This window comes from Cottoperca gobio, chromosome 18 (assembly GCF_900634415.1).
Source record: "Cottoperca gobio chromosome 18, fCotGob3.1, whole genome shotgun sequence".
Classification (NCBI taxonomy): domain Eukaryota; kingdom Metazoa; phylum Chordata; class Actinopteri; order Perciformes; family Bovichtidae; genus Cottoperca; species Cottoperca gobio.
Window position 1 is genome coordinate 7,092,990 of NC_041372.1, and position 25,581 is coordinate 7,118,570.

A 25,581-nucleotide genomic window follows, 5' to 3' on the forward strand; every position below is an offset into this window, starting at 1 on the left:
GATCTGGAAGAGAAGATAAAATATTTGGACATGGTCTTCTTCCTGTCGGCTTCATGCGAGGCGTCCTAAAATCGGAATCGTTTGTCTTCCACTAACCAACGCATATCGGATATTGTCATTTTTGTAGTCTGATCCAAACAGACGACTACTAACCAACTCCAACGACAATCGAAGCTCTCCTAAAAGTCACTACATTTAGATATGTTTATGTTTGTGTGTGTGTGTATGTGTGTGTGTGTGTGTGTGTGTGTGTGTGTGTGTGTGTGTGTGTGTGTGTGTGTGTGTGTGGGAGGTGGGGAGGGGGGGCAGGGATGGGAAGTGCTGAGAGAACTATCAGATGGCACCAAAGTAAAAAACACAGTGAAATCCTGCATGAATTGGATTTAAATGTATGCATATTTCTAAGCCAAAATAAATAGGATATATATTTTTTATCCTTAAATTTGAGGGTAGGAAACCTCTGCATAGACTGCATTTATCCTAGTATTAGAAGGAGTGGGAAGCTATTATATTATCAGCGCCAGAGAAGCAGCATGAGAGTCCAGTGTGTTGCTCGCGGACGCCTCGTCAGTGCCCAGGAGGTTTACTGGTCCCTCTCAAAGTACCGGTCCACACTCCGTGCTTGGGACCTGAACCAGTTACACTCCAGTTCCCAAGCCAAGTCCCTACGGACTCAGCTCAGACAGAGCCGCTTTATAAAGGAATAAAAGTTATTGAGATTATTAATTATCATGCCCAACAATTTCCTTTTAGCAATATCATAAATACAATCTATGGTTGCCTATATGTAAACACAGTTTCATATAAGAGCAGTTATTGCAAGTTATTAGCCTTCATGTCAGCACCACAGACGTTCCACACACTATGACCTTTAAACAGCCTGCTGCAGAATGAGATCCAGTATTGGATGGCATGACTCGCTCCACATGGAAGGTATTGACTTTTAGATGGTGCAATAAGGTCATTTTCAATAAATGGATAATTATATTTACGGCATATGTTTGCAGCAACACTAGGCTTCTTAACATGCTTTGAAGTTCGGACTTAACCCCAAAAAGGAAAATGAAGAAAAAAAGTCAAATTACATTGGCCACTGTTATTTGTGATCCTGATCTCTTCTCATTAAGGAATTCATTTGAACCGCGGAGTTTCATGCTATTTAATTCAAATTAAATAAGCTTCCCTTTTGTAGAAAAACATATTTACAATGGGGGTCACCTCAAGAAGAGGGGGAAATTTCTTATTACCAATAAATCTAAAAGTTGCCATTAACCATGACCTCTGCTTTTATAATGTCTGGCTATGGAGTTGTCCATATTGCCATAATGGATGGCTGCCAAGATAAAGATTTCTCCGTATATCATTCCACAAGGTCATTTTAGAAGGCACATGTTTTGTTGTTTTACAGTCACATGCGAATATAACAGTATGTGTGGTACTGTAGGTCAGTAAGCTTCACCTAGTTAGCATATAGTCGCACCTATGGCTCTCAGGCCATTTTTTATATTTTGAAAGTTCATTAATTAGATATGTGTCATATACAAACGTTGGGATGGTTAGTCCATCGCATCCTACTTTACTTTACTGGACAAAGATGTTAGAAGTCTAATATCATAGTCACTGTGTTTCTTTTTATAAAAATGTAAAAAAGAAGCCAAATAAGAGTTGTGCAGATTATATTGTATGTGAAATATACATAAATGTACTCCAAAACCACAATAAAATTGACATTTTACAAATTTACGTTTGGTGCTACTAGCGGTGCCAGTCATTTAGTTAAAAAAAGTTATGTGACTTAGTGTCTTTGCTGGAACAATACCTTTTGGGTACTGTAATAATTAGCTGTGGGTACGCTGTGTGCCCTCTACTGGCACTATGCCACTACCTCAGTTTATAATCAGAGCAGAATACATTATGAAAGATAAAATGTAAAGACATTTCAGTATTGGTTATGATTCTATGTAATTAAAGCAAATACACACAGTATACATGATGTATAGAAACAGGTAGAACTCCTTTGCATATGCATTTTAAGGATAATCCTATACAGAACGAGAAGTGTAGGTGACAATGTCAAAGTATATCGCACAGCTGTCTAATTTTCATGACAACAAGCACAGAGTGATGATTGACAGATTCCCCAACTAATCATGTTTTGGTGCCTGTGTGTCAATGGTTTGTTTCATGTATAGGCGGGGCTACGAGGGAAAAATGACATGGAGCCTGCTATCGCACAACAGAGTGGTTTGCTTAAGTGTTTGCGTCAGCATGGAGCCTACTGGCATGAAGCACTGGAGCCAAGGATCTACCCAGGAGACATGAATGATTTTGGTGTCCATGTTCTCATCACACCAACAGGATAATCTACTGAAGACATGGTGTGTTCCTTTGACATTTTGTATTATTCAGGTGCTCAAAAGACCTGTTCTTTTCCGTATATATTCTGTGTGGAATTGGGGGAAGTCAAAGAGGAGAGCTGGCAGCGAACTCCAAATAAATCAAATCTGGTGTGTTAGTAGAGACCAAATGGCTTGTTCATAAAGGAAAGTGTTCCACACTTGACTTTGATTGCCAGTGTTGAGTGGCTATAATACCCTTGACCTCTCTTAGCGTGCTGAGCTTTGAACATTCAGATGAATAATCTCTTTGAAGTTACAGTATATAATTCCTATAATACTACCTTTTGGCATTTGAGGTTTTCAGGCATTGCTGAATCTCAATCATAGATTGAAGATAAATATTGGAAGATTCTTAGCTATACTTTTGTGGTCATCGTTGGTACTATTTTGTGCCAAGTGAATGGGTATGTTGGTCAATCCACCAACAAAGTCATGTGACGGAATGCGCTTATTTGTGTGCATCCTTTAGATTACGGTTTTCTCATTTCCATTGTGCATTTCCCCTCCACAATTCCAAAGCTCCCCCATCTGGCACTGGTGTCATTAAATGACCGGACCCCAATGTGTATCGAGCACACTGGCAATTGCCTGCAGTGTTGTATTTGATGGCAGTTCAACAGTCTCTTGCAAATGTGCCAAATTTCATTTTGTTTGGAGTACACTGCCAGCCAAAGAGAGGGGGGAAAAGCACGAGAGAGTGAATCAATGAGTGTGTGAGAGAGAGCGGGAGAGAGAAACACAAAAACAAAACAGCATTGCTCTCATTGGCAGGACCAGAGCACCCCGCCAAGTCTGACACCTCATCTCAAATCATCAAAGCATGATGGAAAAATACCAGTGTCCACAGTGTGTATGTGTGTGTCTGCTGTGACCAGACAATGTTTTCACTACAAATGCCCTTACAGCTCACATGGCCCATTGATAGATCATTGGAACATGGGTAGCATTTCTGTTTTAGCCTTTACAAACCAGCAAATCCCCTATGGGATCGACTGGTCACCCCCTCTAATCCCCTCTCTTAATGCCATCAAAAGTGAATGCTTAAACACACACAATACAAGCTAAAAGGTAAAAAAGGTCCTGTAATAACCAAATACAACAAAGTAAGAATAAACAAAGAATGATGTCCCAGAGGTTGTGTTATACTATATTATATACATTACTATATTATAATGTGTCCATATTATTTATAAAGTTTTAAAGAAATGGTTATACGTTTGTTATAAAGAGATGAATTACAATGTTAAGTAGGTTTTTGGACATGGATACAACGACTTTTAAAGTGCCCTTGTAGAGGAGCCTCTCTTCCATAGACACCATGTTTATCCAGGAATACCAAGTACAGATGAAGCACTCTGTACTTTCCAGTATCCCTGTGAAGTCTGACAGTTGCATTCTGTCTACACCAGACACGTTTCAGTCAACATATTAAGTTGCCCTTCTCAAGCAAGTCTTCCATTTTAATCTATGTTGCTATCTACCATTGCTAAATAATGGCATGCACTTCTGTGGCAGGTGTAGATTACTGTATTAAATGAAAGTTTAAGCGTTGTGTTAGATGGTGCTCCTGTAGCATTTAGCATCCACGGCGGCTAGTATTGTTATCATTATTGTTTTTACCTTACCAGCATGACCTGTAGACATGTCTCATGTATTCACAACTAGGGGGTAAAAGCTGTGTTTTAAAATGTTACGGATGCTAGATGTTGAAATAAATTTAATTTTCAAAACCTTTCATAATTTTGTCACTTTTTTGGACAAATTGGTATCATTATATAAGCAGGATTGCATTCAAAGCTTGATACATGTAAAATATCCTCTCTTCACATCACGACCCCTCTCGAAGGAGCGATTTCAGACCTGTAGTTCGTTCGTTGTTTTCCGATTCAGGGACTAATTTGATAACATCTTTGCATTCGCCCCTCGATTCGTTTGGCATGGCAACATTCAAGAGCGGTCCAAAAGTTGTAAACAAATACCACGTGCAAGCAAATTATTGTGTCATTGGTCAGAAATATTAGAGGGAAGAATTGCCTCAAAAAGCTTCCTCCTCTTTCTTTTTTCAATTGTCATGAGGTGAACTTTGATTAACTTTATAAACTTACGCTATTTTTCATATCAGGCAATGTGTGTTTTGACTGCAAACAGACCACTCCAGAGTTCGAGTGGAAGCGAGCCCAGACCACCATTTCTAGGTGATCTCGGTCCGAGTGCGATTGCTGTGTTTTATATATGCCTGAACTAACCGAACCTGGGGGTGAAACGCTTCATGTTTTCAGAACAACTGGTCCAAACAAGCTAGGTGTGATAACACCCTAAGTTCTCATCTTGGCATTTCAGTGCTGCCTTGCTCTAGCATTCTCAACTGGATTCTTTCTCTACACGATGATTTCTTCCACGTGGCCATGCCACTGTCTGCTGAGTGACCAAGTCTGCACCAGGTCCTACCGGGATGCTGGACTGTTTCTGGACTGTTTCTTCTGACCTGTTAGCTGTCAACGCTTGTGCTTTCACTTTAAGTGGTACTATTCTTGAGTCCAGCCTTCTCCTCTATTGTCATCTATCAGCCAATGGAAAAGTCAAAACCCATCTTTCCCTTGCTCTTCCTTAGCTTCTACTTGCTGCACTCTGGGCTAACAGTTCGTCCTTGGAAGGCACCATATAGATGTACTCATTGGTGGTTCTCAGGACACTGGCCTTGCTAGTCACTTAGCCTCTCTTTCTTGGGGTTGCTCAGTCTCTGGGTGCTGGAATTCAGTTGGAATCCTTCTTGTTTTGTAAGGAGCTTCCAGGACTAGATGTTTGTAGTTGTTCCACTTTACTACACATTGGTATGTCTGGCTTGGATCTAGTTTTTTTCTGTTGATGTAGCACTTCAGTAAAGTCCTTCTATGTCTTTCTTACTTCAGGGCCCCATTGTGATTGTGAAATCCTTAAGTATAAAGCTGCCCTGTGTGTCTGTGTGGCCATCTGTTGGTTCAAGCCATTCAGTCCCAGTAATCCTCTCTCTCTTTGCAACCATGCGTCCACATGAGGTCCATGCAGAAGAGGAGGTTAATAGTTGTCCCATTCTTCTTGAACTTGTTTCCACAATCGCCATTGAAAATAACCAACCGGGAAGGTTGAAGCTAATGCAGAAAAGCAGCGGGGATAGTATACTGCCTCGGTATATGCCACGCTTGATGGTCCCTGAAAAATAAGTTTTGTTCTTCACATTTTTTGATGCTTCATGGATAGATAGATGGAAAGAGAGACTTTATTGTTTTCAAGTGGGGGGGATTTGGTTTCACAGTGTGTGCCTGTTGTCCTGTATCTGTGTCTGGTTGGGAGTAGCATGAAAACTTGGTTGAGGGGGTGAACATGGTTGCGATCTATGGTAAGTCCGATGCATGTAATGGCCCTGCTATTGAGATTCAGACAATATTGACCGACTAGAGCGCTAGGCTTTCAGGATGGATGTGGGTTGCATTGAATTGAAAGCTTCCTGTTGTCAATTCAGACAGTACTCAGACTGTTGTGCTCGGTCTTACAGTTTTCAATTTCAGTTTTCCTTCATGTATTGACACATTTTATGTCCATTCACCTTGGTGGCTTTGGTAACTAACAATTACATGCTCTGGAGAGGCAGGTTATAGATCAGTAGTTTGGGACATTGGTCTCTGCATCTATGGTTTGTCGTTTCAGACTGGCTCGCAGCACTGTTATGCAGTCTCAGAAGCCCCAGTAATGGACATTAAATTGTTTGACTTCAGCACTGGTCTTTGAGCTAATAAACCTTGTGTTGAACTTCCAGTACAATTTGCAGTCTCCTGCTCATTATACTTGTATTTTCTGTATATGTATCATAGCTAGGGCTGGAAATGATTTGTCATCAGTGCCAATGCAGAACCTCAGTGTTGCAGCTAATATGAAAACATTACTGTTTATGTGCATGGGTAGCACGGAGGTCAAGTTACCGTCCGAGACCTGTGGTTCCATTTTGGGTAACAGTAACTCCAGCTTGTTTTGAGTGCCGATGAGCACAATTTGCTATGTTCACTGATGTCGATGGCAATGCACTCCCTCTGGTTGGTTGGGGCAACTGCATGTCGGGGGCCAGAACTAGTGGGGGATATTGTGAATCTTCCTCGCGTTATTCTCTCCCAGTGAAATGCATAATTGGCAAGTGAAAGGAGCAAAGAAGAAATGCATGTTACATGTTATCTTAACACGTCAAGAGTTAGTGCCTACATAAAAAATGGAACCTAAATGTGTTTCATTTTAAACATCAGATCAATGGGAGCAGCTTTTAGCACTTGACTATTAAGAAATCATACCTAGCCCTACCTATATGTTATTGTATGTTATCATATTTTGTTGTATCTTATCATATTGTATCACTTCTCTTTGGTATGGCTTCTTATATTATGTTGCATGTCTTCCTTTTGCACAAGCTTGTTTTATTTGATCACACTATACTGCATCATGTGTTAATACATTGTATCTATTAAATGCAAAGATCTTCATAAGAGCAATCATCTTGTTTTTGTTTTCCTCAGTGCAGAGCCCTAACAACTGGCACCTGTACTTCCTGGCACTCTTTTGTTCAATATTATTAAATATTACATATTAATTCAGTGCCAGAACACTTGCAGAATTGTGTGCACCCATTCCAATGAACCTCACCCCATCCAAGTACTTAACACACCAGTAGTGTCTCATGTACCTTAATGTATCTTATCTGGGTGAAATAACAGTATTGTGGGCTTTTAGGCCACAACTGTTTGATGAACCAAATTTGTTCACAGCTTTTTCCATTTTATCTTATCTATTTAAGTCTGTGAAGTCTTCAGCCAAGTTCTGGACAAATACCAATGTTTGCTATGTGTAGATGGTATTAGAGTACGGATTGGGGGGCTGAGGGTTTGGATTTACAGGATTTAATGGAAAAGACAGGGATAAAGAAAGGTGCCAGTCTTCCATTTCCTGTGTCTGTTATTATTTATCTGTTTTGGCCCATCTTTCTGTCTCTCCAGTCTGTCTCATCTGTGGTTTGTTTTTGTCTTGCATTTTGTTTACCCTCATTCATTCACCTTCCCTTGCATATGTCTCTCTACTGTTTTCTTCTTACCTATTACTTTAATTCAGTTACGTGACACTTATCTCTCCTGACAGTTGTCTGTGTTTGGCTCCTATTCAAATCAAAATGTAGTAGTCAGTCGCTGCGGTTATGGTAATGCTTTGTCACTTGCAGTGCTTCGCTGCTAGTTATTAATTCATGTAACCATCTCATTCCTTTCATTCCTATTTATTATTCAGTCCCAAGTAAACGTTGGCTATTACAAATATTTCAACCAAAACCTAAGAAGGTCTAATTACAATTGGCAATGCTTTATGACTTGTTACAAATGATAAGTTAATGCTTAGGCTTCTGTATTGGCCTATTTTCTAAATGTATGTTGTCTGGCTGTGCTTTACCATTGCTACTGTTCTGCTTTCACGGGTTGCTTACAGTATGTTTCATTTCATGTGCGAGCCATATCACATGAAGCATTATGCATCCAATGCTGTGAAATTGATGTATTTGTCTTTGTGGTTCGAGTCCCTAATGTGATTGTTCTTTCCATTATACCAACTATTGAGTGTGTTATATTTGAGCACTAAGATGCTAATTTGTGTGGAATGGACACAGTTGTTTTCTGTCACAAACAGCTGTTATTCAAGCAGACAAAGCTTGTTTTGCAAGTCCCAGAATTTGCCACCAGTCAGGAACTCCTAGGTTGGGACAGCTCTTGGGCTCTCCTAAATCCTTGGTTTAAGAAAAAAGAAATACAATCTACAATAATCTCTCCTTCACTTTGTATCTCATCAGTTATTTCAAGATGAAGATTGATACCAGCCTGACTATGCTCCAGCTCCCAGAGGCCCTGTCCCAGGCAGGCCTTCAGTTTTCTGTGGCCACTGAGGAGGACTTCGATGAGATCATGGCTATGAGCCAGAACATCTACGGAGGCCTTGACTACCTGCCCACTAGATACACCAGCTGGCTGCAGGAGACCAACCGCACAGTCATATTGGCCCGCAAACAGGGAAAAGTGGTAAGTGCGCTAAAAATATTTTGAAGTTATGGGTTTAATAAAAGGCAGAATTCTTGTATTCCAGTTGTCTCCATGCCATGGTAAGGAATGTCCTGATTTACAGTTTGAAAGGCTACGAGGAAATCAGAAAATGTAAAAAAAAAAAATTTTGTAAAAGAATTTGTAAATTTTTCATAAATGGGGAAATTAGCTATAGCTATCGCTTTATGTACCAGGCTGTAAACATGTTTACTTCTGCTTGTAAAGATGGGCATTTTAATGTGGGGATCCAGAACACACAATATTAAAATTACTGGAAGTCACATTTCAGTCTCATTTAGTAGAGGCTAACTGTCCCCCTCACCTCAAACTCCTGCAACATGCTAACATTTTTTCCAGACCAGTCTCTCTAGAGCAGAGACCAATCTGATATTAACCCACCATCTAACTCCCGGCAAGACAGCAAACAAAACCACCCTCAAATGATCCCATCACTGCCCAACACTGATTTAAGACACCCAATGTAATATAAATAGAACCATACCACGTGCAGTGGCAGCAGGCTAAGTAAGGTAGCCCAGACGTCCTATTCCCCAGCTTGTCCTGGGCTATCCCAAGGTATTTCCAGGGCAGGTTGGAAGTATGTTGATTAGTCTACTGCCACTGCGACTCAGACTGAGATAATAAATTGCTTGTGCTCCATGCCCCCATTAGCAAGTCCTTGTTTCCCAAATCTCTTAAACAGCTGGGAGAAACAATAATGTTTCGGTCATGCTGCTCTACCCCAGCAACAGAAACTCTGCTCTACCCTAGCTACAGGTGTAAAGTTTTAAAAAGAACAGGTCAATGATTGTTTGTCACTTTTCTTCTGTTCCTTCTACTACTCAACAGATTGCTCTGGAGTCAGTGTGTGTGATTGACGATGGGGAGACTATGCTGGTGGAAGGTCTACGTGTCGCCCCTCAGGAAAGGGGCAAGGGCGTGGCAGGAGTTCTGCTGCGCTTTTGCTCCGAGCTGGTCAAATCCAAGTTCACTGAGGTCAAAGTAACCCGCTTGACCCGTGATGATCAGCTTGGACCCAAGGATTTCCAGAAATACCGCCTCATAACCAAGCAGGTACTAGCAACAAATTACTTTCTATGTTTTGGTCTGTGCTTATGGTTAATGACTGTTAATGATCAACATGCTTCATAAGCCTCATTTTCAGTCAGATGGTTTTACTGTTCATCGTCAGCTCATACATTGGCTTTCTTCTCTACAGGGTATTCTGCTGGTGCGCTTCAGAGCTGAAGAACTCAAGCTCCGTCTGTCTGACCTTGGTCTGGGGGGAGACATTCAATCCTCTTTGTCCACATCCTCCTCCAAACCTCCTCTGGTGCGTCTCGACCATACAGCTATCCACCGGCTGTTTCTGACCAATGACCTGATGCAGGGGGTCCTTCCTAATGCCAACATCATTCAAGACTGGCAGCCATTCAAGCTTTTGCCCAGTAACATGTCCATCCTACTGAAGAAGGACATCGACTGGATGGTGGATGATGTATCTAACCCTACTGTGGCCAGCCTCTGTACCTTCCCTTTCAGGGTGCCCATTGGAGATGACTGGTAACTGTCCCTTCTTTCTTTATACATAATCAATGTACTATGCTAGTTAAGTCAGGGAAAACTACTGTCCATAAGAAAGTGTGCAATAATGTTGTGGTGGGCACTGCTGTCTTTTGATAGTGCCATCGGTGCCAGAATTGCTAATTTATTATATACTACACATAGATACCTTTAACATTTAAATGTACAAGTTATTTATTTTCAGAATAAGATATTCCCAGTTGACTGGTACACCTTTGTTTAATCAGGTATTACCTGAACATTGACATGTTCGGTAAAGACCTGGACCTGGCCCGGCAGCAGTTCTTGTGCCACCTACAGTGCCACACTGCCACCCTGAAGGGTCACGTGATGTGCCAGATGTTCCTGGACCCAACACTCTGGAAGCCCATGGCCGAATTCTGTTGCAACACCTTGAACGTGGAGCTGGTGAAGGAGTACACCGAGCAATGCGTGGTTGAGTCAGATGTTATCTAGTTACAGAAGGTGGCTGGAAAGGAGGAGAAGATGATGGAGCCAGAAAGGAATAAGGACAAGGGTTTACACAACAAGGAACGGACACAACTCAATTACACTTACCAGAAAAACACGACGCTCTGTACTGAGGAGATAAAAACCAAGCAAACAAAATGTAGTCTCTACAAAACAAAACAACTTTTTGAAGTTAGTTACATTTAACAATACCCCCAAAAATACAGGGAGTGGACATATTATTGCAAACACATCATGTATTCAGACACAATAAGTGTGTCACAAATGCATTTGTAAAGATTATAATATGCACTTGGTGTCCAAGGTGTTGATACAACTTTACAATCATTTTAAGTACCTATTTTTAAGGCCATATAGTTTTGAGGTTTGGTTAATATTTTGTGCCTCCAATGTACATAAGGGGGGGGGGACGACGACGACGACTAAATAGCATTAACACCCTTTAATAGAGGTCTTCCCGGGGTAAAAATAACCCATAACCAAACTCAAAGTTTATACATTTCCTTTTTTCTATTTAAAATCGATCCCATGTGAAAGGGGTTCCAAGAGCAGTCAGACCCAATTTGTATTGACTGAGGATAATTGGGTCAGCGTTATAGTGTTTAAAATTGGTCAGCGGTGCTAATTTGTGCAGATTTTTGTGCTTTTTTGGTCCAAAAACATCGCTATAATAAATGCCGATGTGACTGGCATCTAATGCAGTCCAAAGCAACAACACTACAAACTACACCCTTAAAACTCACTATAGAGTTGAATCATCACCTTGTTAGTTTATCTTGCGTTTCATTACTATGATTACAGGGGTTTTTGTTATTATGTCCACCCTCTGTATGTCGTATGGCATGGGAAGGTGTAATAAGAGTGATTAGCTTGGGGAGGCTTTCTCACACCGGTAGCAGTGATGTACCCTGAAACCTAAAAACAGTCAACATGCAAATTCTATTCTCTAAAGAAAAAAAGGAAGTACCCTTAGGGCATCTCAAACCTTTCATCTCTGTTCTTTCTGTAAATATGAACCTTCTAAATATGTACACAGGCTGAGTTGGGTTACTAAATCTGCACAACTCTGAAGGCACTTTATTAAAACTACACAGACAGGTTGTGTCTACGTTAGAATGAAAAGGAATAGTTCAGGATCAAATAGGGGTAATTTATAGATCCCATCACCGTAATGTTGATAGGTGCATCTATTAACTAGCATAACCTTAGGAACATCAACAACAAATCTCTGCAGAAACAACAAACAAAGCCTGTTATTGAAATGAACATGCTCAGTCACAAAATGGCTGACAATTTATCCTTCGTTATGGTCAAGCTTATGTCTTAGCTTTTGTCTTTTTATTGTTTTAAATCTTTTACTGTATATATTTATGTTACTAATTTAATATTTTCACTTAAATGCTGCAATAAATTTTTAACAGAAATTAATAACTTCTGAAGCTGTAAGTGAAGTTTAGGCTTAGGCTACTTTTATAGATTGCTAGCATAATGCCAAACAAAATGCTAACGCTTAAAGATGTTTAACAGACTACTGTGCAGTTTACTACTGGCTTCAGCTAACGCAGGGATGAGGTGTAGAATGGAAAAAACTGTTACAATTAACAGAAATACTGTATACTGATATGTTTTAACCATCACTAATATTAGCTGGCAAATGCCTTTTGAAAAATAGTGTCCCCTGTGACTACACGCCTACAAGACCAGTGTTAAGAGAAGCTTTGACAATGTTAGAGCAAACAAATCTCTAATTTATGGTCCTGACCTGAACAGAATATTGTGGATTATACCATGGCAGAGGAGAGTACTCATTTCTGCACAACAGGCACGTGTCTTTTAAAATGCTAACTGCATGGCTGTGTTGGTTGATACTGTATTGTTGGTCCACCATTTTTCCCCCAGACTGAAATATCTTGACAACTAGGCCTATCACTAGATGGATTGTCATTAAATGTGGTACAGATGTTCCCCAGAGGATGATTCCTCGTGACTCTGATAATCCCTTGACTTTTCAAAAAGCTAGTTTTAACGTATCCAGTGAAATATCGCAACATCTGACACAGTTTGGCCTACAATTTAGTCCAAAATTTAATACACACATTCATGTTTCCCTCAGGATTAATTGACATAACTTTGGTGAGCCAATAACTTTTCATCTATCGCCATCATCAGATCAACATTTCCATTTGTCCAACACTTTAGTTTATGTCATTCCAATCGGCCTCAGCTATTATTTTTATTGATTATCAAATGCTAATTTAGCAAGCTAACATGCTAAACTAAGATGGCAAAGACATTATACCTGCTAAAAATTGTCATGTTAACTGTCAATGTGAGCATGTTAGCATGCTAACGTTAGCATTTAGATAAAATCATCGCTGTGCCTAAGTGCAGCCTCGCAAAGCTGCTAGCATGGCTGTAGACTTGTTTTTTTGGTAAGTGGCCATGGTTTAAACACAATACCAGTGTGTCGCCATATAGCAAATAATGCACTTGGTGGAGGACACAACACTCTGCTTCACATTCTTTGGCCTCCACCTATATGTAGTCCATTACCACCTACATTGTTAACCTCTACTAGAGGCATCATAGCAGGCCTTTAAATGTTTTTAACACAACAAGTTTTCTCTAGTGATTAATTGCCCCTGTGGCATTAAAATTACATGATGGATGAGCATCCATAGTGCAGCGCTCACACTCGTAACACTCTCTAAATCTCCCTTAAAATGCCCATATAGAGGGTGTGACACCGGACATTACTCTGAGCCAGACAGAAAAATCTTGTTTGAAAAAGATCTCCGTTTGTATAGAACTATTTTATTTCCCTGTTGCCTTGACCAGCTTTTATCATGACTTTGACCCCCCTTCTTCTTCTTCTGGTATGCAATTTTCTAGTTGTGAGAATAACTGGGCCTGTTTTCTGAAGAAAGATAAATGATAAGTCAAATCCTTAAAAGGTTTTAAAAGAAGGAACAAAATTATTAAATGGACATCCTTAAAAAATATTTTAGCAAGGATCTATTAGAGTGGCCATGATCTTCAACATTTACCAGGGAGCATAACAAAATAGGAGGAGAACTATCTTTTTACCCTATTGTTTGTAACCAAAGAAAGTCACCACTCATCTAAGTCACCGATGCCCTAACATTTGCTGCCAGGAGTGAAGTGAAGATATGGAAGAATTAGAAGGCCATGGGTGTGATTATTTTTACAATTAGTTTTTTTGTGATCACAGAATATTTTTTGTAATCTATTTATAAAAACATGTCTGTTTTATTGTGATCTTGGCATAACATAACCCAAACTGTGTTCTCATGATTCGGATTTGGTTAATCTTGGGCTCCACGATGAGATAATAAACCATCTTATCATTATAGCTGATTTTGTGTTTTGTAGCTCATATTTTGGAGTTCCCAAAGAAGTTTACTACCCAAATTACTCCTAATATATCCCTTGAATATCCCTATAATATTCAAACAAGTTTTATGGTGTGCCCTCTGTTGTGGATAAGTAGACTAGTTTCATTTCCTCCTATAATAGTCCTAACAATATTACTAGTGCTAGATATAGTTTTCCAGTGGTAGGAAATAGTTGGTTTACAGTATAGTTAGTGTATGAGTGTGTGAGCTAATCATTCCCATTTATCCATCCTGGTCGCAGTGGCAGCAGGCTAAGCAAGGTAGCCCATACATACTTCTCATTAGCCACATCCCTCAGCTAGTCCTGTGATCCCAAGGCATTCCCCGATTTCATGGCCTTTGTATTCCCATCAGCATGTTCTTTGTCTACCCTGTAGTCTCCTCCCAGTTGGACATGCCTTGATACCCTCTGAAGGAAGGTGTTAACGAGGCATCCTCATCAGATGCCTGAACCACCACAACTGACTCCTTTTGAGGTGAAGGAGCAGTGGCTCTTCTTATATACAGTAGATGTTTGAATCGGCAAGCACATTATTTTGGTCATTGGAAATCATTGGGTAGGAAGAAGATTGACCGGTCAATGAAGAGCTTTACCTCAACCATGACAGATCTATTTGTCTGTCGATCTTGTGTTCTTATTTCCACTTGTGGACACATAACCAAGACAAGATAACTCCTTGACTTAGGGCAGTAACTCTCTCTAAACCCATAGTAACCAATGACCATCATGACAGTAGGTGAAAGCCGGAAGGTACATCAACCGGTAAATCCAGTGCTTGGCTCAGGTCCTTCTTCAGTTTGGGACCTGAAAGTTTGGTAAATCCATTTTTACCCTCACTTGTAAACAAGACCCCAAGATACTTGATACTCAGGTTTCTTGTTGGCAGTTTATCACTCCCAACTCTAAATGATCATGAGAAGTCAGTTTGGTAGCTTTTGTTTATTTTGTTATCACATACAAACAAAGCTTGGTTATTTTGGTAATTGTTTTGTGATTTCAAGAAAATAACTTTGAAAAAACCAACAATCATCTTAACCCATGTCCTCTACTGCCTTCTGTGCTTGTGTATGAAGATGATGTCTAGGAAGATGACGATTTAAAAAGCCTTTATGAAGGCAGTGATGAAGAAATGTACATATGCAGCCCTTCTCCATCCCCAAACACACACACACACACACACACACACACACACACACACACACACACACACACACACACACACACACACACACACACACACACACACACACACAACCATATATTTAGTATAGTAAACTCCAACCAGCTGAGTACTTTTTGAAACAAACTCTGTACAATTAGCTAGATGTTTTCCTCACAATCAAATACACCCTCTGTTAAGTTTTACATAACTCTAACCGTAACATAGCAAGTAGGAGTATCCTTCGACAGATTATTATAAATATACTCATTAATTTATTTTTTGTTGTCTTGTCATAATAATATGTAATACATGTAAATACTGTACGTTTTGCTGGAAAGCCACTGGAGCTTGTGAGATGCCAGAATGAAGACTTAATGTTAACACTTGAATGGCCAAAAAGCTTTTGACAGCCTCATTTGTAGGAAACAAGCAGTGGCCAGTTGTCTCAGAACCTGTCGACCCATCACGGATCATCTCACTTTAAAAAAAAATAAAATAAAACATTCTATTTTCAATGTTCACTTAATGTGCCCTGCTGCCACTTCACTTTCAGCACCATTTCAGCATGCTCTGCTTTCTTGAGTCCTGATATTATCATCTTCACAGATGGGGTAGGGGGCATTTTTTATAGGCTTTCTTCCCCATCTACAAATCAACAATCCCTTGTAAAAACGTTCTTCTATTTAAAGGCCTTAGTATGCTTCAAAGGAAGTAGGTTGTATGAGAGAAGTGTTTGTACCGGTTATGACTGTCCACATTGGAAGGCGTGGCCAAAATGCCTCCCATCATAGCGTCTCTTTTCAATAATTCTGTCTTTTGCAAGTCTTTGTAGTCGGGGTGTAATACAATTGTATACATAGAGATAACGTTTCACATGCCCCGTGAACCCACCATGAGAAAAGGGGCTTCTAGACACTTTGAATATAACTTTCTTTAAAGCATACTGAGGCCTTACACTTCAGTTTTGTAATCATTGAAGTTGTTTTGTGTACCAGCAAACTTTTTACCCCTTGAGTTGCTAGGGTCATGACAATGTCAATAAATTGGCCCGGTCAATTTCAATCAATTTGTGCTGGCAATTTGAGTTTTGTCATGTTCTGAATTTTTTATACTCCAAGGTGTTTTGCTACGATGCAAAAAAAAAAGGAAGATTGCATAGCTCCAATGTTGATGATTCTTTTCTACTTTTACAGTACTTCCATAAAGTTGACTCAGTCATCATCACATGTGAAAGAAAGCATCTTTTGGATGCTTTTATTATGGCTTATTAAGAGCATTTTGACATTCCAAACAATTTGACATTAGCATGCGAATGAATCTGGCAGAAGCAAACCGTTTTGTTTCTGTGTTTCTTTGCCTTGTTGATGATCTAAATTGGTCATTACATCTTCAAGTCCTCAATGTACATGCCTACATAGACATAGACATACACAGAGCCAAAGGTGAAGAGGCTCCTACAAACGTCTGAGGTCTTAAGCTTCACATATTGAAACAAGTTTCTGCCACTGAGTTCTGCAGATTGAGATCAATCCAACAATTGTGGTTTGATGAATTTCAGTGATAGACATTGTAAATGTGATCCAAAACACTTCTACATTCAACGAGATCATTCAACTCAAGGCTTAAGAGTTTCCTACAGTACTGTACTAACTAAATTCTCTGAACTCTGATGCACTTCTGCTTGGCTCCCAGATTTTGATGTGAAATTTGCAGTGTGGTTTTGTATGACACATAGCCCCACAGAAAACCATTTTCAGTACGACTTTCACACAAGTGATGCTTGTTAATAAATCATTTATTAATATAGATTAGTTAAAAAAAAGCTGTTAACATGGGCATTTCTTTTGTTTTTGCATGCTAGCTAAACAAAGGCCAACATAGGTCTTGGATTAACTCTTTTTAATACCATTTATTTTCTTTTTTTAAGTTATTGTTTGTAAAGGGTTTATGCATTGTAACTAATAGCTTTATTAATGTTAATAATATTTCAATATTTTATTTATGCATTATGGTTCAGTAATATGGACAACATTTGGGCTGCAAGATTGTGAAAAACCCATATGGTGTATAGTATATCATCTTCCAGCATAATACATTTTGTGTTTTGAAATATCTCTTCAGCACTCTGACTACGTATCTTCTGGTTATTAGAAAGTGAGGGCTGGAAAACACTTATCTGGGATTTGGTTGTTGTTTCTTTTCGACATGTACAGATTTTGGGTACATTAATGTGTTTTACCTTTCCTTTTCGAAGGCGGTGGTGCTCTTCTCTGCGTAGATCTGCAGAGATATATGTCCTTATTTGCCACCACTGTTAACCACCACTGTTAAGGTTTGTCAATAGAATTTTGGTTTAAAGAAACAAACAGTATTGATAGGATATGGGAAATAAACACCAATCCAGGTTTAATTTTTTTTTAGCTGCCATTGCTTTCATAGACAAGTCATAATTTACTTGGTGAATTGACATCCTCTCCAGGTAAATATTGTATTTAGGCATTTGAACAAACAATTTATGCTGTCTTTAATGAATTTTTCCCAACCTGATAATCCAAAGGTCCTTTGTACAAATGGTTTATTGCTGCTTTATAAAGCATATATAAATGATGTATTACCCATTAGGTCATTAGTGACACCAAAATTGGTTAAATGGGTTAAAAAAATTCAAAGATTGGTTATAGAGCCCACTAGCGCCCCAAAATCCCATTAATCAGGGAACGTATCTTTTGTCATGAAGTCTCAGATGTGTTTCCAGTTTTCCAGAGTGCTGGATGCCTATGCTTACTTCTAATATAGCACACACATATACAATATGTTCAGTAGATACACTGGATTTTATGCATAACATTTCTTCACTGGATGTGGATGCATTGTGTGCTTGAGGGAAGCTCAAAGAAGTGCCAAATTTCATGACCGCTAAACTTCCATGTTTGTCAATTAGCCTACGAAAATTTAAGAAAAAGCAGCAAATTTATAGAATTTTGGGTTTTGTTGGGTTAAATATTTGTCTTTTTACGTAATACCATAGCACACAAACGAAAGTCAAAGGTGATCTCGTCAGTGGTTGAATGTGACGCTGAATTGAATTATTGAAATTATTATTTTTTTGTTACTTTTAGCACTTTGTTTGAAAAATGTGATGCTTGTATACTTTGTATACAAGTGAATAAAATGCTAACACATTGTGCTGCAAACCCTATAAGTATTATAGGGTTAAATGTTATATTATTGTATGTTTTATGACTTACTGTACAAGCCATTGAGTTAGTGGGTAAAGCAGCATGCACTTTAGTTGTCTTTGGCAATAATAGATAAGCTCCCTTCTCCTGTAAAGTAGCATCGACTTCAGTGAAAAACACATGTTCTTGTCGAACATCTTGATGTCCGGAAACAATCATCCAGTGTCTCTGTCGGTTTGACAATGTTTCTCCAAAGCTGAACCATTTGACAAATGACATGTAGAGCAGTTTGTACATTAGTATACAGTGGCATTGAAAATAAGACTATATTTTAACAACTATAAGATTAACACAATAAGAGGTTGAAATGGCTGTGTTCTGAGAGGGTAATGCAGGTTTGGGTTAAGCCAAGAGATAAAAAAAAGTAACTAAGTACATTTAGTATACTAGTTTTTAAGAACTTTACTTTATGTGAGTAATTCCATTTTGTGAGACCTTATACTTTTACATTTCAGATGGAAATATTGTCCTTTTTACTCCACAACATTAACTTGACAGCTGTAGTAACTAGTTACTTTAAAAACTAACGTTGTTACATGCAAAATATAAATAAGATGCACTGCTAGAGTTTAACCTAGCCAGTGTCATGATAGAAATGTGTAGGCTTCAAAGATTTTATTTTAATATGCACTCAATGATGCAAATCTCTGTACATTAAATCTTTCTCTGTGCTTGATTTGTAGTGATTGCTTTATCATGGCTTGATTGGTAATGCATTGGACCTCCAGAAGGGGGAACATGAACAAACCTTCCTCATTTGTTGTATTTTAAGTAAAGACAAGTGACGAGTCTGTGTTTTCTTTCACGTTATTTTCCTTCTTTTAAAGAAATCTTTCAACATTTTTGGAAATACTCCTATTTGCTTTCTATCCGAGAGTCAGCTGAGAATGTATATTTGTATCACGTCTGTGCCTTAAAGAAATAGTTCAAACTCTTAGAAAAATATGCCTATTTGATTTCTTTCAGAGAGTTACATGAGAAGATGAATATCAATCTCATGTCTATGTGTTGAGTATGGAGCCACAGTGGTTAGCCTAGCTTAGAATAACGGCTGGAGGCATGGGAAACATCCTGGCCTACCAACACATCTAATGCTCATTCATTTATACTAGCTGGTTCAACCTGTATAGAAACAGAAATGTAAAAAAGACAATTTGTAGTTCTAGGGGTTGAGTTCTGTACTGGAACCGTTTCTTGATGGAAAAACAGTGTATGCATCCACCCAGTTACTTCTGTTTTACAACATTTAGGGAATCTGCACACAACATGTTAATCTGTGAGCTTTAGAGGTGTTGGTAGGTGTATTTTTTAACTTTGGACAAAGCCAGGCTAGCTGTTTCCTCCTCCTTCCAGTCTTTATGCTAAGCTAGGCTAATCACATCCTGACTCTAGGTCTGTACTTGACACACCGACATGAGATTGATATCAATCTGAACATCTCAATCACTGAAAGAATGTGAATAACTGTGTTTTTCAGAACTATTCGTTTAAGTAAAGGGTCTGGGGTCAGGTTAAGCTTAGCATAAAGACTGGGGGGACAGAGGGGACAGATAGCCTGGCGCTGACCAAAAGTTAAACATTTCAACAAACAGTTTCTCAAAAATGTTGAACTATTCCTTTAAGGGTTTGACACCAGCAGTACGTGGAGAAATTATATATTTACAGTATAACACATTTGTCCTTATGCAACAGTAATATAACAATGTGAAAAACCATGAAGACTATTTTACTACATTTGACTTCAAATACTTTTTACTTGCATAAACTTCTGAATGCAGTATTATTCCATCGTGGTACTGATAGCTTTACTAAATAAAGGATCAAAGTCCTTTTCCCACTACTTTTTAATTCATTCTGTGGCTACCTATCATAGTTTTCATTATTATAGTTTGATATTAAAGTATTTTTGTAGCACAACAGTTGGATTGTTGTGCAGTGGAATATGTATTTATATTAAATATTCTCCCAAGCATATCAATAAATTTGAAGTCACAGAGAAAACTGTTCCTATCCTGTCCCACACACCACACATCATACAGGTCTCACACATATGTTTACACAATATAAACCTTTTCTCACCAATATATTTTTTCAGAAATATTAAATGTAACTCTACACAAGGGCTGAGACCAATGAAAGGAGGCAGAATTACTCCAATGGGAAAACGGGACGCTTTTGTATGGAGAGAAACTAGCTTCAACACATTGGACAAAAGTGCTTCATGTTGGGTGGTAGGCTATTTGTGGATAGGAAGACACATTTTTACAAACCACAAATTATCATATATTTGTAAAATATCTTATTAGCAACACTAGTGGCTCACTTAATAGCATTGTCAGTCTGATGGTTGTTTGTTCCACCACTTTGACGATCGGATGTTTTGATCCGCTGACTATTCATCCAGCGCCACCATCAGATCCAAATTTTTCCGTGGAAAATTACATCAGCCTCAGCTGTAGGCTAATTTGTTTAGTGCTAATAACCAATTACACATAACACCTGCTAAACATCAGCATGTAGCATAGTGTGACCATGTTAGCATGCTGACATTAGCATTAATTTCAAAGCACTATTGGGTCTAAGTTCAAAGCCGTGAGCATGGCTGTAGACTCTCAGTCCAGTTTAGTTACGGATAATTTACTAATTAGTCACTAGTATTGAAACTTATTTGTCTTCATACCTTTGCTACACATATTCTAGCAGCTTTCATTACACACATTCATTAGGCTACCCACAGACAGGGTTGCTAGCTAGCTAACAGCTCACAGCTAACGTCTGTACAGTTGCTACAGTACGGACGTTATTGTCCAAGTGTTTAAATTTGCGTGAATGATACAATGCGAACAATTTAGTAGTCCTGTTTTAAACACATACATGCAAAGTTTTGTAAACAGCTTCTCATAATGACAGAAATAAATTCTGACAAAGGAATTATCTGGATGTTAAAATTGTATGTATTGTTTGTTGCTTTATTGTAAACTCAGTACTTTTGTCCCTGTCAGAATCCTTTAGGAATGATGACCTGATTGGTCAATAGTCGGGCTGTTGCAGCTTGATCTCATCCTCTGAAGTTAACTCACTCCGGAGCAGGTTAGCCGTGCAGCATAGGTTACCATGGTGATCTACAGACAGGACTACATCCGCAGGACTTCAGTCTGAGTGTCCCGGAGGACGGTGCGGCTGTCAGTGTGAAAGGGTCCTGAAACAGCTGGATGCAGCAGGACAGTCAGCATGCTGTCAGTTTGTCCCAACTAGGGGACAACTGCAACAAAAACTGCCGTTGTCAAAACTCACAAACTCTTGCCAAGACAATAATGGCACGAATCTTGAATTACAGCTTTGGACTCTTTAAACCATGGAGTATACTAGACATTTGTAGCAAACTCTAAATAAAAATATTGCCTATCCTTTTCCTCTCCTCTCAATAATACATTAAATCAATATGAAAAAAGGTGCGCTTCAAAGATATAAAAATAATGACTAATTATTTCCATCATTATCTATGGAGAGGTCATTAGATATTAACATTTTTACTTTAACAATATAAACAAAAACATAACGCAATAAACGTTTCTTTGGATTAACATAAAGAAAATATTCAAATGCATTTTAATTATATTATTTCCTGTTATTTCCTCATCTAGGACCGATATGTGAGTGTGTTTGTGTTTGAAACAAATTGCTAATGCCTTCCTAGATATTTCATTATATTACATGTTTTTAGGAAATGCATACCAAAAAACAAGCAATAGTCTAAGACCTTAAATAAAAGAAAATAGGAGATTTCAGGCACAACTGATCATGTGACAATGTTTTCTCTGAAATATACAGAGGCAGTGAAAATCAAAGTAAGCGCGGGAATGAGAAGTGAAAGTCGGGTCTTGCACATTGTGGTAAACAACTGAGAATGCAGAGAATGACTGATTTCTTATTTCCATAATTCTCTATGGATTTATCATTATATATTACATTTAAATACCTAAAAACAACCTGTTTTTTTAACATTCATTAACTCAAAAGTAAAATCATTCAATCATTCAACTCTGCTGGAATGCAAATAATAATAGACATACTGTATGTTATTACCAGTGGAGGCAGACAATTGGTTGTCCTTACAACATGAACATTATTAATGTCATTGTAAAGGAATTAGTGTCCACTCATCTAAACTGCAAAGTTTTTTTTCAGAGCATGCTTTGAGGGTAAGGTCTGCAGGGGAGATACATGTGCAGATGTGTTGATGTCTGCTCTGATTTTTCTTTTTTAAAACGAAACAGGCAGAGGCAAGACTGCCATCTATGTGACTGCCGTGACTTTTCCAGGCAGCCACCCGAGCCTCTGCCTAGTACTCATCAGACGGATCAGCTGTCACAACTTGTGAAGAAAGAGTTACCTGTTATCTCCTCATCTAGGACAGATGTGTGTGTTTGTGTTTGTAAGTAATTGCTAATACCCTCAGATACATTTCATTATATGTTTTAGAAAATGTATACCAAAAAACAAGCAATATTCAAAGAAAATAGGAGATTACAGGCACAACTGATCGTGCTCTAAGATACACAAGTCCCCGGCTGAGCGCCGCTACGTTGGAGTTCACCCCGGCGGACGAGAGGGTCGCCTCCCTACGCCTTCGGGTTACGGGGGGGGAAACTCTGACTGTTGTTTGTGCCTATGCCCCAAACCGCAGTTCGGAGTATTCAGCCTTCTTGGAGACCCTGAGTGGAGCCCTGCAGGAGCTCCAGTAGGGGGCTCCGTAGTCTTGCTGGGTGACTTCAACGCACACATGGGAAACGATGGAGACACCTGGAGAGGCGTGATTGGTAGGAACGGCCTCCCTGATCTAAACCCGAACGGTCGTTTGTTGTTGGATATCTGTGCTAGTCATGGAATGGCCATAACAAACACCATGTTCGAACATAAGGATGCTCATAAATGTACGTGGTACCAGAGCACCCTAGGCCAAAGGTCAATGATCGATTTTGTAATCATGTCATCTGATCTGAGGCCGCATGTTTTGGACACTCGGTTGAAGAGAGGGGCGGAGCTGTCGACTGATCACCATCTGGTGGTGAGTTGGATTAAGGGGTGGGGGAAGACTCTGGACAGACCTGGTAAACCCAAACGGGTAGTGCGGGTGAACTGGGAACGTCTGGAGGAAGCTCCTGTCCTGGAGATGTTCAACTCACACCTCCGGCGGAGCTTTTCAGACATCCCTGTGGAGGTTGGGGGCATTGAACCGGAGTGGGCAATGTTCAAAACCTCTATTGCTGAAGCTGCGGTGATGAGCTGTGGTCTCAAGGTCTTAGGTGCCTCAAGGGGCGGTAACCCTCGAACACCGTGGTGGACCCCGGTGGTCAGGGAAGCCGTCCGACTGAAGAAGGAGTCCTTCCAGGTTATGTTATCCGGGAGGACTCCGGAAACAGTTGCAGGGTACCGAAGGACTAGAAGCATCTAGTAAGGATTCAACCTGGGCGCCTCCCTAGGGAGGTGTTCCAGGCACGTCCAGTTCGGAGCAGACCCCGGGGAAGACCCAGGACTCGGTGGAGAGATTATATCTCCTCACTGGCCTGGGAACGCCTCGGGATTCCCCAGTCGGAGCTGGAGGATGTGGCCCAGTGAAGGGAAGATTGGGGTTCCTTACTGGAACTGCTGCCCCCGCTACCCGACCCCGGATAAGCGGTAGACGATGGATGGATGGACAAAGAAAAAAAAGAGATAAAGTAAAATCAAATAATTTCAATTAAAGCAAGACATCTGGTTGAAAAAGACTAAAACCGCAACAAAATCATTTTAGTTTTTTAAAATACCATGCTGTTATTGTCTCTTTTAAACATCAAGTGAAATATGTGGGGTTAAACCATAATAAACTATATGTTGTTTTAGCCAGTGCGGTACAGTTTGTAATTGTAAAAAAGAATTAGTCTGAAACATTAACATTTAAATAATATATAATAAATAAATAATATATCTGGTACCCACAAAAAACAACACAGGTTCAATCATTATCATTATTAAAAAGATGTTTTATAATTATATGTCTTATTATGGCTTTAAAAGGGTAAGTGAAAAAAGGCAGGTGACTTTTACTAAAATACTGTGCTTAAAAATATAATGATAAAGCACCTGTATGTTACTTGTGGATTTACATTCCATCCATTTCGCTGGCATCATAAAATCCAACCAGGTTTACACATATGTTTCTATCTCATGTGCCATTTGGATCTGCAAATGCATTATTGGCCTCCTTTATTGTTAGGAGGTGTGAAATTAATTGGACCTTGAATGTAACCAGAAAATGGGTAATACCACAAATTTCTGTAATACCCCACATGATTCCCCCACAAAAGCAATAGTACTTGCATTTCATTAAATATTGAGGTAAATAAATCTTAAAGCTTACATTTGTTTCTTTTGTAGACCTGGGCGTTTGCTGTAATCTCTGGATTTTTTTTACTTTGGAATATTTTTGAATTATTAATATCAATGGCATTATCAGATGGAAGACTTGGAAAAGGAGCTCTGTGTCTGTGTCTGTACTGGACCTGTTGTGCCCTCCATACTACAGATGTGTTTATGAAAACCTTCTGTCAGAAGAGGTGAGCCGCCATTTGAAAGAGGAGCTAAGAGAAATAGCAAAAAAAAGAGCAAAAAAACTCATCTCAAATCTCAATGATAATCATAATGGCAATGTAAATGGCAATCCCAATGGCAATGGTAATGGCAATGGCAATCCCAATGACAATCCCAATGGCAATGGCAATGGCAATGGCAATCCCAATGACAATCCAAATGGCAATGGCAATCCCAATGGCAATGCCAATGAAAATCCCAACGGTGATCTTAATCGCAATGCCAATTGCAATGATGAGAAAGATAACATTTTTGATACCTGGCAGAACATTTCACACTCACATTTCTACTTGGATGAATGGTTTGTGTAGGAACATCTATGAAGAGAGATTGACTAATTAGCAACAGCTGTAATATTTGCAACTTTTTGTAGGGGCTATGGAGCAATTATTTGTCTCAAAAGTGGGTGCCTGTTTTGTCAGTATCTCATGCATGCACATGAGAACATCACTGCGCTCTTGGATGCATGCAGATTAAAACATACACTGTACTGCCAATGTTATTATGCCATCCACAGATCCACAGTTGACTGCAGTAATGTAACAAGAAATGCAGCAATACACAAATAAAGGCTTCAATGA

The 25,581-nt window shown here is 39.2% G+C and overlaps 1 protein-coding gene across 2 annotated transcripts in view; it reads left to right on the forward strand.

Annotated features, from left to right (window-relative positions):
* The window catches only part of nat16 (N-acetyltransferase 16), a 31,571-nt gene extending 12,410 nt beyond the window's left edge, over positions 1-19,161 (forward strand). The window contains exons 2-6 of one of the 2 annotated variants that reach the window (XM_029454568.1): positions 2,193-2,378; positions 8,251-8,476; positions 9,347-9,571; positions 9,717-10,060; positions 10,309-19,161. In XM_029454568.1, the coding sequence (XP_029310428.1) occupies positions 2,323-2,378; positions 8,251-8,476; positions 9,347-9,571; positions 9,717-10,060; positions 10,309-10,537 (1,080 nt within the window). In that variant the 5' untranslated portion in view covers positions 2,193-2,322 and the 3' untranslated portion in view covers positions 10,538-19,161. The remainder of the gene's footprint in view (positions 1-2,192; positions 2,379-8,250; positions 8,477-9,346; positions 9,572-9,716; positions 10,061-10,308) is intronic. The other variant, XM_029454569.1, reaches the window with a different exon arrangement.
* The last annotated feature ends 6,420 nt before the right edge of the window (positions 19,162-25,581 follow it).